Source organism: Herpailurus yagouaroundi, unplaced genomic scaffold (genome assembly GCF_014898765.1).
Source record: "Herpailurus yagouaroundi ecotype Mexico unplaced genomic scaffold, PumYag 161, whole genome shotgun sequence".
NCBI lineage: Eukaryota > Metazoa > Chordata > Mammalia > Carnivora > Felidae > Herpailurus > Herpailurus yagouaroundi.
The window spans coordinates 184,205-200,655 of NW_024412402.1; the positions used below are offsets into that span (position 1 = coordinate 184,205).

The window sequence follows — 16,451 nt, forward strand, 5'->3', positions numbered from 1 at the left end:
GGATGAAAATCTTATCAACAGGTAGGTGGCATCACAGCTTGAGTGTAAAAGCCAGATCCACCTCTGGGAGTCAGATATGTTTAGAAAAATCTGGTAGAGTCATGATTTGAGGTCACCTGGAATCTATCTGTAGAAGGGACTCAGATGTCTCCAGAGAAAGCACCTACTCTAACAGGAAACAAAGTCAGGCAAACAAGTTTGCCCCAGTCTTCATCCATCTGATTTTGAGAGAGAGGAGATTCTGAGTTCTATATGGAGTCTGTCACTAAGATTTGTTGTTCCCTACCACCCCTCCCCAACACTCTATGGATCCCTGAGTAATAAGGAAAAAGGAGAATTCCCAAAAAATTCAAAGAGCTATTTTTTTTTACTACAAACCTACAAAAGACATTACAGCAAAAAAGTATTTCTGCTCTGATATCTACTGTGCATATAATACAAGGTAGCTCTCACACACCAAGAACATCATATAGTAAGAGAGCACGGCTCACTTATGGTGCCTGAAGGCAGCATGATTTAGTGTGCTAACACTCCGCCTTCAAAAACAGTCCTGCCACCATACTACTAGCATCTTCAAGGTGGACACACACACACACACACACACACACACACACACACACACGGACAAAGACCTCAGTAGATGACCTGCCACCACCTCTGAGTGTAGAGTCCACTATGGCTACATGTGAGCCACCCTCCAGCTCCCACCAAGGCCTCTCACAAATACTGTTATGCCAATAATAGAGTGTGGGCTTGGACAGGAAGATCCCCAACTTCAGTCGAAGTTAAGAACCAGAGAAATATGGATTACAGGAGGCTGATACCAACATACAAATTCTGGGTTTCCCTGGCACGTGAGTATTCTTATTATAAGGTTTTTCTACCTCCAAGGAAACGGCGTGCACGTAATTTGCACTTACACATCTCCAGGAGTGTCGAAATTAAATCACTTGAAGACAAGGTCCTAGTCTTCATTTGCCTTAGTCTCCAAACCCCCCCCATCAGTAGAAAATGAAACATTCATACTTGACTTTCCCTTCTCCCCTCATTCTCTCTCAACCTATAAACATATAGTTAATATACCGAGTATATTAGCAGTGCATTGAAGGATTCCTGAGACGTCTTCAATACCCTCTTTGTTGGAATGGTCTGCATAGGAGCATCTGTTAGAGATATTGTGGAAATTCCTTTCTGCATCCCTGTAACTAAGAAGAAAACAAAATTAGCATACAGAGCAAATTTTTAAACCATCTGCGAATGCACTCATGTATGTACACACAAGCACACGTACTCTGTGCTTTTAAAAATAACTGCATTTTAAAATAACTCAGGGTTTCAGACACCACTTGTGGCATAACCCGCCATTAACATCAGCATGAGCTGTGTGGATCAGGAACCAGAGGCCATCATTAATAAGACAGCTGTGTGCGGAAAAAAAAAAATACATGAGGAGAACCAGAACATGTATCAGTTTGTACAGCTAGTGGTTTCCTTATCGGAGTGCTTCAGAGCTGCTGGTAATCTGTTTCTGTAAGGAAGATGCCTGGCAATAAAAATAATTAATGGTACTTACTGGGTGCACTGGTACTTTGTGAAAAGTCAACACGTCCTAACCTCTATCACAGCGCAGGACGCAGCAGTGTGGTGCATGGATAACAAATTAGCTAACGAACCATTTGGAGTCTGACAGAATTTGAATCACGCTCTTGCCATTTTCTATCCATGGGACTTTGAGCAAGTAACCTCATGTCTTTGAGTCTAACTCGCCCCCCTCATAAAACGGAGATCCGCTCCCCCACCAGAGGTCTTGTGAGGACAGAATCACAAAATGCCTGTGTAATCAGGTGATGCCTGGAACTTCTCCACTTGCCTCTAGGTTAGAGCGAAGGCACCAGAGCTGAAGACACTAGAGGCCTGGTGCTCCCACATTCTACAAAAGTAGCAATTCCCTTCGGAACTTAAGAAATGACTGGAGGCCCCGCCATCGCCAGCTCACAGAAGCAAAGGAATAAAAAAAAAAAAAAATTGAAAGCAAATCCTCGGAAGAAAAAGTAACTGGCCTAGGAGGAGAACACTGTTGTTATTCCTCCCTTGCCCTACAAGAAAAAGAGAAAGGACAGGTTTTCTGCAGAAGCCCAGTTGGGGAGAGAGGGGTCCGCCCCTGGTCAAGATGGGGCGCTGGGTACCACATTCCACTGTGAACGTCTGCTGAGGTGGTATAATTCCTGATCATCCCTTGGTGCCTGACTGAGTGGAGGGAGAAGGTTCCAGAAAGACTTATTAACAGGGAAAAGAAAAAGAGGCAAAATAGGAGCCGCCTACCATACCTCCATTTGGCAAGGCAAAAATTAGGCATTTCCCATGGGTCGGGGAGATACCAGGAAAGAGAAGAACGCTTGGGTTGTCCCCTCTTACTGCCTTCCCCAGCCAGAGGCTCCCAGCAGGAGAGAGATCCCACCAGAAAGACCATGAAGTATACTTCTCAGGGGCAAGAGTGGGGCATCTGAAATACCTTACTGAGGGTCTCCTAGCCAAGACAGGACTGTCACAGTCATCAGTGAATTTAAAAAGGCTGCCCGTATCTTCCATTTTACTCCTGCCTGATACATAAGAGAAAGGGACGTAGCAAGGGTTGGCCTGGACCACACGAGTGAAAATGCCCCAGGATACCCCTCTACTTGCATTCTGACACAGGCAGAGAGGGATGGAATGGGGAAAATGGATATGGGACTGACATGTGAACTCATCTGGAGTAGACTATAGACTCCCTGGAAGTTCTTGAAAATCGGGGCAATCCACCCAATATCACAGCGGACCCATCCTTGCATGTTTGAAGCAACTGAGAGAAAAAATAAGATGGCCTCAGGCTTGCACACTTTCCTGAGATGAGATCCCAACAAACCAGTGTGGCAAAATGCTCATCACAGTTTCCAGGATGCAGGAATCACTCAGTAAAAGGTAGAATGGGGAACATGGTCATCAAAATCAGACAAATACAGGATTGTTTGTAAAATCAGGCTCTCTCACTTTAATTGGGCTGATCCTAGACAAAATGTTTTTTTTCTCACAGCTTCAGTTTCCTTATCTACAAAATGAGCTTTATGCAATAATCTTATGAAACAGATGGTCAATATCCCATAAAATAAGAGATGTAAAGTGTCCAGTACATTGGCCTCAAAAAGAGTAATCAATTAATAGATAATAGTTTTTATTTTTTATTTTTTTAATTTTTTAAGTTTATTTATTTTGAGAGAGAGAGTGTGTGTGTGAGCAGGACAGGGGAGGAGAGGGAAGGAGAGAGATTTCCAAGCAGACTCCACACTGTCCGTGCAGAGCCCAACTCAGGGCTTGAACTCAGGAACTGTGAGATCATGACCTGAACTGAAATCATGAGTAGACTGCTTGACGCACTGGGCCATCCACCCACGAGAAAAGATAATAGCTTTTATCTCACATTGTGTTTATCCATTCACATATTCTTTGTAAATATATGAAAAGGAAGCTATATCACTTTTTAGATAAAATGACGGATAGCCACAAAATCTAACCATGACGGCCTAAGTAATAACATTAACGTTTGTGTCCCAGGATATCCAGGGTTCACCTGCTTCTAATGTTCTATGGAAATTACTCTAGTTTATTAATCCCTATTCGACTGTCAAAAGAAAAAAGAAGGTTGGCAATACAAAACAAACATGAGGCCCGCAGTGATAAAGGGAATGAGAGAATTTAATTTTAGATGACTATAGGAAAAGTTGTCCCAAATGATAAAAGAGCTTGGCAGTGGCCCCACCCGCGATATTAGCACAATGATGCTTCTTCTGGTAAAAAAGGCTCGAAATGAGTGGCAGGGTTCTGAATATACATTTCTTCAGGCTTCAGCTTTTAAAATATGTAACGATTGGGGCGCCTGGGTGGCGCAGTCGGTTAAGCGTCCGACTTCAGCCAGGTCACGATCTCGCGGTCCGTGAGTTCGAGCCCCGCGTCAGACTCTGGGCGGATGGCTCAGAGCCTGGAGCCTGTTTCCGATTCTGTGTCTCCCTCTCTCTCTGCCCCTCGCCCGTTCATGCTCTGTCTCTCTCTGTCCCAAAAAATAAATAAACGTTGAAAAAAAAAATTAAAATATGTAACAATTGAACATTCTGTCTCAGGAAGATGGATCATCGCGTGTTTTCCAATCATGGGTTTAAAGAACTCTCTGGCTGCACCGTCGTGGTAATCCACTTTGGTGAGCTACAGACCAGGGGGAGTCATGAAGCACAAACGTGAGGACAGTCTGGGAGTGGCACTCTGGACGTCAGTATGTTGGTACCGGTTTAAAAATGAGAAAACTGAGGCTCGTTTTTGTTACCTGATGTGCCCTAAAGCATTCAAAGGCAGAATCACTTTAAATCTAGGAAACCTGGTATGTGGTAGGTCTCCTCCCAAAGCATTTTCTCAGCCCTCTGCTCAGAGACCAGGAGGGACACAACATAATGGCAACAATGACATCAGAGGGAGAAAGTCATCATAAAGCAGACTTTCCTCAATCTGGGGTGCCTTTCAATTCTGACAGCGATCCCGATCTGTCCCCTACTTACCCCTTCTGGTTCTGATTGTTCCTTCTACCACACTGTCCAAGAAGCGAGTCCAGCCCCTAGAAGCTGGAGTTACAGAAACACTAACACAAAGATGTGCACTCAGTGCCCCTTTTCCTCATATTGAGGGAAGAAGACTGTGCTGTATGGACAGGTGAGTGTGCTTGTGCAGAGTTTATATAATAAAATTTAAAAATAAACTTACCACAAAGTCAGCCTGACACACAGAGGTAGAGCATTAAGTATAAAGGAGAAACTAAACAAATAAATCAGTAAAATTTATGCTATGCAGGAAAGGCTCTTGGATACTACAACTGTAATGGAACCTGGAGATTATTTCTACCCCTCATTTTAAAGCCCCTTCCAAGCATAATCTACTCTTTTATCCACTAGACACATACTTCTATGTATATACCTCCAGGGAGCAACTTTCTCATTTATTCACACTTCCCCAAGCCCCCCAAAAAACATGTTAGTCCCTCCTATGTACCAAGCAATTACAAAGGCATAGAAATATAGAAGAAAGTAATTCAGATAAATAAACAAGATAACATCGGCTATGATAAATTGTATGAAAAGGAATACCAGAGAGGAATTGAATATAAAATATCTGGGTTGGAGATGTAAGGGGGGGATGGAGGGCTTCTCTAGATTGGGTGGCCATGGCATGTCTTTCTGAAGATAATGATGTTTAAAAAGAAACCTGAACATTTAAAAAAAAAAAAAAAAGTAATCCATGCACCCATCTGGGGACAGGCCATTTCAGGAAATTGGGATGGTATGTGCAAAGGTCCTGAGGCTAAGTAGGAGTTGAGAAGCCCACAGACGCCTGGCAGGGAGGGCGGGGAGTGACAAGGGGGAGTGGAAGAAGATGGAATCAGAGAGGTAAGCAGAGCCCAGATCACAGGCAAAGTTCAGAGTTTACTCTATCACAAGAAGCCATTAATGGTGTAAAGCAAGGATTTCACAGTTTAATATCTGGCCCAGCAGCGTCAGCAGAATTATCTGGAAACTCATTAGAAATGCTCCAAGAGTGCATGGGACACACGGGGTCAGAGTCCTGCAGGTGAGGTCCAGCCCCCTGGGCTTTAACAAGCCCGCAGGGGATTCTGATGCACCTTAACAAGTGAGAACCATTGGGCTGAAATGAGAAGGGGACATAATCTAATCTGATTGGTCACCTTGCTGTGGTGGACACAACGTTGAGGCACCAGAGTAAGTGTCCAGGCCGGAAGCCGCCACGGCAACAGTGGGGATGCAGAGGCTTTTCCACACGGCATGAATAACTTGAGTCCTCCTTTCTGCAGCCTGAACGGTCTCCGAATAACTGTGTGAACCAGAGGATGGACAAGCTGAGGACTAGAACCAATTTTTGAAGATGAAGTTCCTGGGGCACAGAGAGGCTGTCTCCCCGACGGAGGCTCGCGAGCTCCTCCCTTCCATCCTCCATCTGTGTGAGCCTTTCAACAGCTGCTCCCTGCATTCATGTCTCCATCTCGGAGACTAAAAAAGCCTCAGAGAGTTTCTGTGAACTACTTGTAAGGATTCATCAAGGACCAGCAGGCAGTCCTGAAGTTCTGATAAATAAAGCAGGTCCAAGGGCAGTTTTAAAGGACAAGAAAGGGAGGCTGGGAGGCCAGTGGTTAGAGGGGACTTAAGAAATTCACAACAGAAGGGCTGGGACCCTTCTCGACAAGGATGGAGCTAGAAAGTTATGCTGAGTGAAATCAGTCAGAGAAAGACAGATACCGTATCATGTCACTCGTATGTGGGATTTAAGAAACTAAACAAATGAGCAAGAGGAAAAACAAGAGAGACAAACCAAGAAACAGACTCTTGACTACAGAGAATACTCTGACACACTGGTGGTCCCCCAAGGGGAGGTGGGTGGGGGAGGAATGAAACAGGTGAAGGGTGCACTTGTGATGAGCACAGGTTGATGTATGGAAGTGAAGAATAACCATATGCTACACCTGAAGCTAACACAACACTGTATGTTAACTGCACTGCAATTACAATTTTGAAAAAAAGAAACCCCAGGAGGGCTAGCTTATACTCCTTACCATTCATCCCGATTCATCCTCCCAACTCAAGGCTCCTTAAAGCTGAATTATTTCAAGACAAACCTTGGGCAAAGCCCTATTTCAGAGATTTGGAAAACCAACACTCTCCCACCCTCACCCTCTGCCGGAAACATGTAAACTAATACTCAGCAATTTTTACCAATTGCCTGAAATCCCTTTAACTGGAAGAAACACACTCCTTTTCAGTTAGAGATAAAAAGCCTTTAATTGTGTCTTTGAAAGAGGTACCACAGGCAGGTGTGAATACTGGATTCAAATGTTAGTCATAATAGATGCTCTCCTTTTTCACTGTTAAAGAGAAATAGGAAGAAAGAGAGAGAGAGATGGGTGGGGACACTGGGGCCAAGGGAAGAGGGAAGACAAAGTCAAGAAAGGCCAATGTCACGATACTGCCACCAACATCTCCTCTCTGTTTGCGTGCCCACGAATAAAGGCAGCGGGCACTGGTACTTCCAAGTCCTCAGAAGGCAGCCCCCACTCAGGTGAAAATGTGTTAACGGGTCTCTTTGGAGACAGCTGGACATCAGGATGCCTCTTTATCAGAGACACATGCACGGTTTTCCTTACACTGTCTCTAAGAAACAGAACTACCAAAGACTATTTGGAGGCCAAGAATCACCACAGGCTAGGTCTACAAGGAAAGAGGGAGCAGGAGAGTTGAGGCAATGGCTGATATAAAAGAGAACCCCCTCTTACTAATGGAAAAAAGAATTTTCTCCTGAATACGGTAACATAGTCTAGGTAACTACTCTGATCACAGTTGCAACACTCCTGCTCCGATCTGCCCTGAGGACAGAAGTTCAGTTCACAAATGAGCCTTTCATCAGTCACCATTTCATTTCAAAAGAGAGGGCATTTGCAATTCCAGGAAATGATTTTTTGGTTACTGGTATTGTCTTTAAAATATTAAAAATACTCATTGCCAAGTAGTATTCCATTGTGTATATAAACCACACCTTCTTTGTCCATTCATCACTTGATGGACATTTAGGCTCTTTCCATAATTTGGCCGTTGTTGAATGTGTGGCTATAAACATTGGGGTACAAGTGCCCCTAAGCATCGGCAGTCCTGTATCCCTGGTGTAAATTCCTAGCAGTGCTATTGCTGGGTCATAGGGGAGATCTATTTTTAATTTTTTGAGGAACGCCCATACTGTTTTCCAAAGCGGCTGGACCAGTTTGCATTCCCACCAACAGTGCAAGGGGGTTCCCCTTTCTCCACATCCTCGCCAGCATCTATAGTCTCCTGATTTGTTCATTTCAGCCACTCTGACTGGCGTGAGGTGATATCTCAGTGTGGTTTTGAATGAAATATGGCCTTTTGTAGCAACGTGGATGGAACTGGAGAGTGTGATGCTAAGTGAAATAAGTCATACAGAGAAAGATACCATATGTTTTCACTCTTATGTGGATCCAGAGAAACTTAACAGAAGACCATGGGGGAGGGGAAGGAAAAAAAAAAAAGGAGGGAGGGAGCCAAACCATAAGAGACTCTTAGAAACTGAGAATAAACTGAGGGTTGATGGGGGGTGGAAGGGAGGGGAAAGTGGGTGATGGGCATTGAGGAGGGCACCTGTTGGGATGAGCACTGGGTGTTGTATGGAAACCAATTTGACAATAAATTTCATTAAATAAATAAATAAATAAATAAATAAATAAATAAATAAATAAAATATTAAAAATAGGGGCGCCTGGGTGGCTCAGTCAGTTAGGTGACCAACTTTGGCTCAGGTCATGATCTCACGGTTCATGGGTTTGAGCCCTGTGTCAGGATCTGTGCTGACAACTCAGAGCCTGGAGCCTCCTTTGGATGCTCCCTCTCTCTCTGCCCCTTTCCCGCTTGTGCACACACTCTCTCTCCTTCTCAAAAACAAACTTTAAAAAAAATTTTAATAAAATAAAATTTAAAAAATAATAATGACACTAAACACAAGAGCAAACAGGTTGTAGTGCTCACCACACACAAGAAACCGTGCCAAGTATATTGACTAATTTGATCCAAATACCACACTTTGGAAGCAGCAAATCCAATGAGAGTGATTTTTATTTTAGAATATGTGGGGAGAGATTAATTTGACATCATTTGCCTCCATTAGGGTAAACCATTTAAAGTCACTAATGGCCTCAAACTAAAAGCCATCTCACGAGTTTAAATAATATGCTTCTCCTAGTACCACAGTTTTGAGGACTCATGTGACAAAGTTTCAAAGCAATTCCCTCTGAAATGACAATTAACGTAATTATCCAGCACTTAAAACATATGGCATTGTACTAGGTACCGAGATTATGTTTCCACTAAATCTTCTTTTCTTCGGTTTTGGTTTAAAAAAATAATCACAGTGTAGCCTACTAGCCACAAATATAGTCTCGATCCCCAGGGCAATGACTATTGGCCCCAAATGTTAAATGATGCTTGATGACCTTTCAAAAGGTACTAGGATTTGAATCTTAGCTCCTCAAAAGTGCTCACAATCTTACACAAATAAATGATGGCAGCTCAGAGAAATTAACTATGTGAATTACAAATATGCACTGCCTCTCATGTCCATGACTTCAACTTCTTCATTTTAAGGTAGTCTGCATCAGAAAGTGAATTGAGGCTTCTGTATTTCCAATTGCTTTCTGCCATAGCCAGTCATAAGTATACCTTACACTTATCTGGAGCTTTCTATTTACAGAATACTCCCACTGAAATTATCTCATTTACCCATGGCATCTAATCTTCAATTAGCTGTTACCATCGTCATCCTCCCTTACGAAACAGATTAAAGTAACTTTAAAGTTCTATGTGCTGGTGAGGGCTGGAGTTCCTGTTCCTTGATTTTGTCTTCTTACATTACACCATATCCCAATGATGTCAAGAAAAGAAAGATTAAAGACAAATATGGAACGTGGAACTAACTAAACTAACTAAAGCAATACCTCTCCTGAACTGTATTAGGCTTGTATTGACTCTGAGTCGACTTTCCTAAAGGATTCTAAAATCCCATTTAAAGCCTCTCAGTTGGTACCATTAAACCTGACTGTATTACTAAGGCACAGTTAGGAGATTCAGCGGAGAAGATGGAAAGAACACAAGAAGAAGAAAAGTTGAAAAGGAAAGGCAATACCAAAAGGAATTTCATTTAAAAGGATTAAACAAAAATAAAGCGAAGGTAGTCAGTCCAGAGGTCCCAAGGAATCTCCGCCCCACAGCCACTGGTAAAGACTGACTTGGGTGGCAGGAAAGCGCATGCTCCACAGCTGTGTTTGAGTAATTATCTTTAATTTTCCCCAAATAATAACCAAAATCTATTTTACTTACCCAATAACTTGGTGCTCATAATACTGCAGTGTCCTCTGGAGAGTCTGCTGTATCGTCTGAGGCTGGAGAAGAAGAAGAAAAATAAAAATATATTATCAGCAAATCAGTGCCTTTCCCCTTCTGAGCATCAGAGGCATATATGGGGCTTCTGATTTATCTTCTACGAGTTTTCACTTTATAATATTAACCCATTATGCATTTGCCATGTATTTTCTCCAGAGGAACTAATATGAGGCACTCAGCAATTACCCCGAATTTCCCAGCATTTCAAGGGTGATAGCATTTCCTAGCCATATTGTTTCCAATTCTTTTGCAGCAGCCCTTAGGTTCCATATTTATTGTGGTTGTCTACAACAAACCGAGGCCTTGAGGGCAGTGGAGGGGAGGTGGACTCAAGAAACAAGGGCCATGCCCAGATCAAGCCTCACCTCCTCAAGGACCCAAGAGATTTCAAGCAAGGATGCTGAGGCCTCCAAGAGGGGCCACAGGTGCTCTGGGAAACAAACTGGGGTCTGCAGCAAACACATAAGTAGTTTCCAGCTGAATCATATAATCCTTGCCTCTCTGGGAGAGCTGAAGATAGTTTCTTACTCCCAGGTCAACAAATTTTTTTTAGACTTATTTAGGCAACAGAGCCTAGGCTTGGAGTTTCTGACCCAGGTAGCCACAAAGTTCCCTGACCATAGATTTTATTAAGAAATTGGGGTAAGAACCAAATCAAAAATTAATTTTTGGAGGAATCAGCCTCCAAGTGTGCAAGGAAATGGGTACAGGGCCAATGCCTTCAACAGCTGTTTTTCATATACACCAGGTGAAGAAGATGAACAGGAAGCCTCAATCTGGCACTGATGTTTCTTCGGGAAGGAATCAAAGCACAGTAGATAGAATGTGCCCAAGCAAGAAAAATCACTCCTGAATCGAGAAGCAATGGAGCTGTTGAGAAACCTAAAGAAGCAGCAGACACAAAAATCCCAGTGCACAAGAAAAGCGTGCTTTAAAAACTCAACCCACAGCCAAGCTAAACCAAGTCATTATCAGTCACTGGCCGGGTACCCCTGGGAGCTGGGCCTCTTGCACAGGCTTGGAAGCTTGTGAGCTAAGATAACTTTCTCTTTGGCAACATGCCCTAAAAGCAGTGACTATGCACACAGGGATTACCCTTCCAATAACCTCTGGTCACAAAACGTGGAACAGAACGCAGGAACTAGAGTGCATAGGGCCAGTTAAGACCAGAATGACCTCATTTGTACAAAAGGGCATTTTTTCCCTGCACCAGGAATTTCCCAGTTATTAAAAAGCACATGTTTGTGACAGGAGTTAAGCCTTTTAAGAGCTTTTTTTCTTTTGTGAAACCATTACTTTTTTTTCCCCCAGCAGGAGTCAAATTTATAGTTTCCAAATACATTAAAAGGGAAACGTTCTCTGGGAATATCCGACAGAGCTCCAATGCCAGAAAGCATTTATATACTTCCTGTCGCTCACCAGAGCTGGTAGGCACGTTCTGATGGTCTAAACTCCAAACACAGAAGGTAACTATAGACTATCTCCTCATCATCAGCAAGCCAAAGCTGACTTCAGCACAGAACATCTCATCACCATGGATTCACAGAGTCCTCTTCAGAGTTTGCCTGATTGCTCACCCAATGGCTCTTATCAGTGAGAGATGTCTTCATGTAATCTTGGGGTCTCTCTTGACCTGAATAAAAAAGCCACGTGTGGGCCAAAGCCGTCCACGGGGGTGACTTCTGCCTTGAGAGTCATAGGGTCCATTCTTAGTCCACGTATGTCAGCAATGCCGGTCAGTATATTAATGGGAAAAATGGGGGCTTTGAAGATATGCAGACCTTCTCTCCTCCTCTAAGAATACACCTCCATACCTGACCCCGACTCAAGAGGTCATCCAACTTTCTACAGGCCAAGATCCCATTCTTCTTACCTGTATCTACTCCTTCCTTTCAGAAGGAATTTAGAAACATGATTTTAGAACACAGGGTTTAATATCAAAGTGAGTTCAAAAATCCACTCAAAAGCCACATGACTTTTGGCAGTTTACTTAAGCTCTCTAAGATTCCTCATGTGTACATTATTTTTATGGAGATTAATTGAAATAAAGCAAAGTCTCTGGTGCACAGTAGATACATAATGATAGTTATGACGATACTCAGCTATAAAACATGGCTTCTACCCTCAAGAGTCTCGTAATCTAGTGGAGGAGCACAGGATTTAAGTCAGACCACCCAGCCCACAAGCGTAATGTTTGGAGATCCTTACCACCTAAAAATTCAATACAGCTCCTACTACTGTTAATCATAAGAGGGTGCTGATTCCAGTAGACAAAGGAAACAACAGAAAAATGGCAGTTTCATTTCCAATGAAAACTTCATATCAGTCCAGAGATGGTGATACAAGCAGAATTCTGAAAATTAAGATTGAGGATAGTCCTAGAAAGCAGGCTTACAAGTGGGAAGGACACTGAAGCCCCATAGTTGAGATCAAGACCTGAGGCCTTAAGCTTTGCAAAGAATAAGAAACCACGAACCCCCTTCTTAGGACACAAAGAATGGGCAACAGGAGAACCAGGTGGCCTAATCATTTTATAGCCAAATGCTGAAGGATCTGAGAGACAAGGGTGGGGAAAAAGATGAAATCCAGTATTCCTATCATAAAAACAACAACCACAACCATCAAAGAGGTCTATGATTCTTCTGTGCTTACCCCAAGCTAAGATAGAGATAGTGACCTCTCATTGTTCCTGTTCAACCCCAAGAAGCAATGGCTAAGAACATAGAGCTGGAGGGGCACCTGGGTGGCGCGGTCGGTTAAGCGTCTGACTTCAGCCAGGTCACGATCTCGCGGTCCGTGAGTTCGAGCCCCGCGTCGGGCTCTGGGCTGATGGCTCAGAGCCTGGAGCCTGTTTCCAATTCTGTGTCTCCCTCTCTCTCTGCCCCTCCCCCGTTCATGCTCTGTCTCTCTCTGTCCCAAAAATAAATAAACATTGAAAAAAAATTAAAAAAAAAAAAAAAGAACATAGAGCTGGAGACACAAGGCAGCCATCTGGGTCCTGCACACGGATCGTCTGGGGCAGACAGATGGTACTCAAAGGCTGCCATCACATGGCCACAAGATCTCCTTCATCTCCTGTCTCATGAACAGCTTCACTCTGCTTGGCCAGCAGTACTGACCCCTGCACACTAAATGTTATGCTCACTTAAGGTCATGGGATCCAAACATCCAGCCATGAAACAGTCCCAACAGAGCCAGAGAAGTGGTCCCCGAGGAGTGGGAGGAAGCGGTTCCCAGAAGCTGGCCCTGCAGAGGCTGCAATGCAGCATCTGCCATGGACATCTTCACCAGATGGATCTAGGGATCAGGTAGGAGGCAGGGAAGCAAGACATGAGTGTGTGTGCCCATGAAACACACTCATCATCATATAAAGCACATGCTCACCTCGATTTTACAGATCAAGAAGTTGAGGCTCAGATTGGTTAAGTAAAGAACCCAAGATCACAAAGGTAGGAAGTGAATAAGCCACTAAAAGCCAGGACTGACTTCAAAGTGTACCCCTCTTTCTACGAGATGCCTTGAGGGTCCCTTTCATCTTTAACATTCTGGGATTTCTATATCGTTTGCTAATATTGACAGCACTTCATCCTTCCAAAAACAAAACTTCATAGCTAATTTTTGTTTTTTAATGTTTATTTAGTTTTGAGAGAGAGAGAGACAGTGACAGAGACAGAGCATGAGCGGGGGAGGGGCAGAGAGAGGCACAGACAGAATAGGAAGCTGGTTCTAGGCTCTGAGCTGTCAGCACAGAGTCTGACACGGGGCTCAAACTCACAAACCGTGAGACCATGACCTGAGCCGAGGTAGGACACTTAACCACCTGAGCCACCCAGGTGACCTTGATAATTTTAAAACAAGCTTCTCATTTCTGCTTTATGGCACACACCCATAGGCTACAGAATTAATGGAAACCCTAGGCCCTCCTTTAAAGAAATGTCTGTAAATAGCCATGTCATTTTATTTACTTAAATATGAGGAAATTACATATCAATGTCAGCAATTAAATGATAGAGATATACACTTAATTACTAACTCTCTAAGCCAGTGGTTTTCTATTCTGTCTGTACATTAAAATCACCTTGGGGAGCTCTTAAAAAATACCAATGCCTGAGTTCCACCTCCAAATTTTCCAATTCAACTGGTCTGAGAGACCCAGTTGCTTCTAATGTGCAGTCATGGGTTGTAAACCTTTCGTTTAAGGTATAAACATGATGATCAAGACCAATAATACTCTATGAACCTTACCTGAACTGAGTAAGTCTACATTAATGAGAACAGATTCTTTATTCAAATATCAAGAGAAGTAAGCTTCTGAGAGGTGTTCATACGTAACTGCCAAGTTCAACACAGTTCCATTTATTAACTGTCACTAATGACTTATAATTAATGTGAATTTCTTAGATAAATAAAGAGCTATATTGCTTGAGGCATAAATAAAGGATGTTTAAAATTTCCATATAACTCAGTCCCAGGCACTTATGTCAGCAATGCTGGGACACATACATACAACATAACAGCTAATATGACACTCCCTCTATGAGAGGCACTGCTGTAAGCTCCCTGCACACGAACTCCTTTGTTTGTCACATCAACAGGATGACATAGACATGGGTGTTATTATTTTACAGATAAGAGAACTGAGACACACAAAACTGAAGCTGCCCTATGTCACACAGGTAAAAAGAGGCAAAACCAGTACTGAAGAGTAGGTAATCTGCTCCAGAGTCCAGGCACAAAGCCTCCAACCTACACTGCACATTACACTTAAGACTTTGGATCTGGTTGCACACTTTACAGTTCATGTTTTTTAACGCATGCCGTGCCAGTGGATCTTCCACCAGTCACAGGGACCTCCAGGGAAATAGTCAGGCTGGTGTTATTATCACCATTGGACTGAAAAAGAACCAAAGTTAGAGATGTTACAAGTCCTCTTTTGCAAACAGAGCATCTCTCCCCTTAGAAAGTGTTTCCAGTAAGAAAGAGTTTTTTTTAATGTCAACGCACAATTAAAGAATCACATGGGTTCAAATTGTCTGCTTCTTGAAAACATATTTAAAATTCTTGACACCAAACCTGTATAGACAAAGAAAGACAGAGGCAAAATCAGGAATAAAGTCTTGCCTTGGACACACGTTTCCACTCCTCCTCTCTCAACTCTGTGTCCTCCTCTGGCTCACCCCTTCCTCACACCCTGGGCATCGAATATCTTCATGCTGCATTCTGATAGGCTCAATCGCTACCATCATCATGTAAACTCCCTAAACACGTCTCCAGTAATCATCATTGCATATTCTACTTCCTTTTCTCATCAAAATTTTAAATGCCTTTAGTGCTCTCATCTCAGATGGTGCTCACGAGTCATACCTCCATTTCCTCAAAAACTTGATCCCTGGTCCTAAGGTAGAGGACGATAAAAAAGGAGCTTCCCTACATTATAAAATATGGTCTGAACAACTATCAGTGGAATTGTGGTAAATAGGCTTATCAGTGAGAGATAAACTGGGGGCAGAGACCACTTCTCATCCTCTAAATCACACCACAGGGACCTCCATGTTCTCCACAAGATTATTTCATGTACTAGGACATGATATGCCAAATTCTATCATTTAACGTGACCAAAATCATAATGTGAGATACCCTATCTTTACGGCTAAGCCTATAGACGCCAATGGACCAAATGATATGATTGGTATTATTAATAAAACTAGTCAAGGGGCGCCTGGGTGGCGCAGTCGGTTGAGCGTCCGACTTCAGCCAGGTCACGATCTCGCGGTCCGTGAGTTCGAGCCCCGCGTCGGGCTCTGGGCTGATGGCTCGGAGCCTGGAGCCTGTTTCCGATTCTGTGTCTCCCTCTCTCTCTGCCCCTCGCCCGTTCATGCTCTGTCTCTCTCTATCCCAAAAATAAATAAACGTTGAAAAAAAAATTTAAAAAAAACTAGTCAAAACAATAAGTCAAAACAATAAGTCACTTCCAACAACCAGCTTAACTGCTCCTGAAAGATATGTGATTGCAGTATTCATCAATCTTGCTAAATATGAAGACAAAATATTCACTTTCCCAGCCTCTGACTAAACTTACTACATATAAACCAAAAAAAAAAAAAAAAAAAGAGAGAGAGAGAGAGAGAGAGAGCAAGAGAGAGAGAGAAAATAGATGGCAAATTAAATATAGAACTTTGAGTCAGGACCTCTGTATTTCAAGCCCAGCTGTGCTACTGACCTTTTTATAAAATTAGCCAACATCTCTTCACCTGGGAGTAGGAAACCTTGGGGGAAAAGATGCTTCCATTTTCCCATCTGAAAAACACTTGCAAGAAGTTCCTAGTTCTCAGGGTCATTTGAAGTAAAGCATTGCAAAGTTAAGCACTTGAAAACAGAGGGTCAGATCAGACCGGAGATTCAACCATCTCTTGGGAAGCTCGG

At 43.0% G+C, this 16,451-nt stretch overlaps 1 protein-coding gene and 1 long non-coding RNA gene across 2 annotated transcripts in view; one reads left to right on the forward strand and one right to left on the reverse strand.

The window, feature by feature from the left end:
* GUCY1A2 (guanylate cyclase 1 soluble subunit alpha 2) overlaps positions 1 to 13,310 on the reverse strand; it is a 195,969-nt gene extending 182,659 nt beyond the window's left edge. The window contains exons 1-4 of the mRNA XM_040482834.1: positions 13,174 to 13,310; positions 10,748 to 10,910; positions 9,966 to 10,027; positions 1,084 to 1,205 (exon numbers count right to left, since the gene is read on the reverse strand). Of these exons, the coding sequence (XP_040338768.1) occupies positions 1,084 to 1,205; positions 9,966 to 10,027; positions 10,748 to 10,910; positions 13,174 to 13,310 (484 nt within the window). The remainder of the gene's footprint in view (positions 1 to 1,083; positions 1,206 to 9,965; positions 10,028 to 10,747; positions 10,911 to 13,173) is intronic.
* Positions 4,679 to 6,183, forward strand: LOC121035338 (uncharacterized). The gene is made up of 2 exons (XR_005792843.1): positions 4,679 to 4,731; positions 5,681 to 6,183. It is a non-coding gene; the product is annotated as an uncharacterized LOC121035338 (long non-coding RNA).
* Positions 13,311 to 16,451: the final 3,141 nt, after the last annotated feature.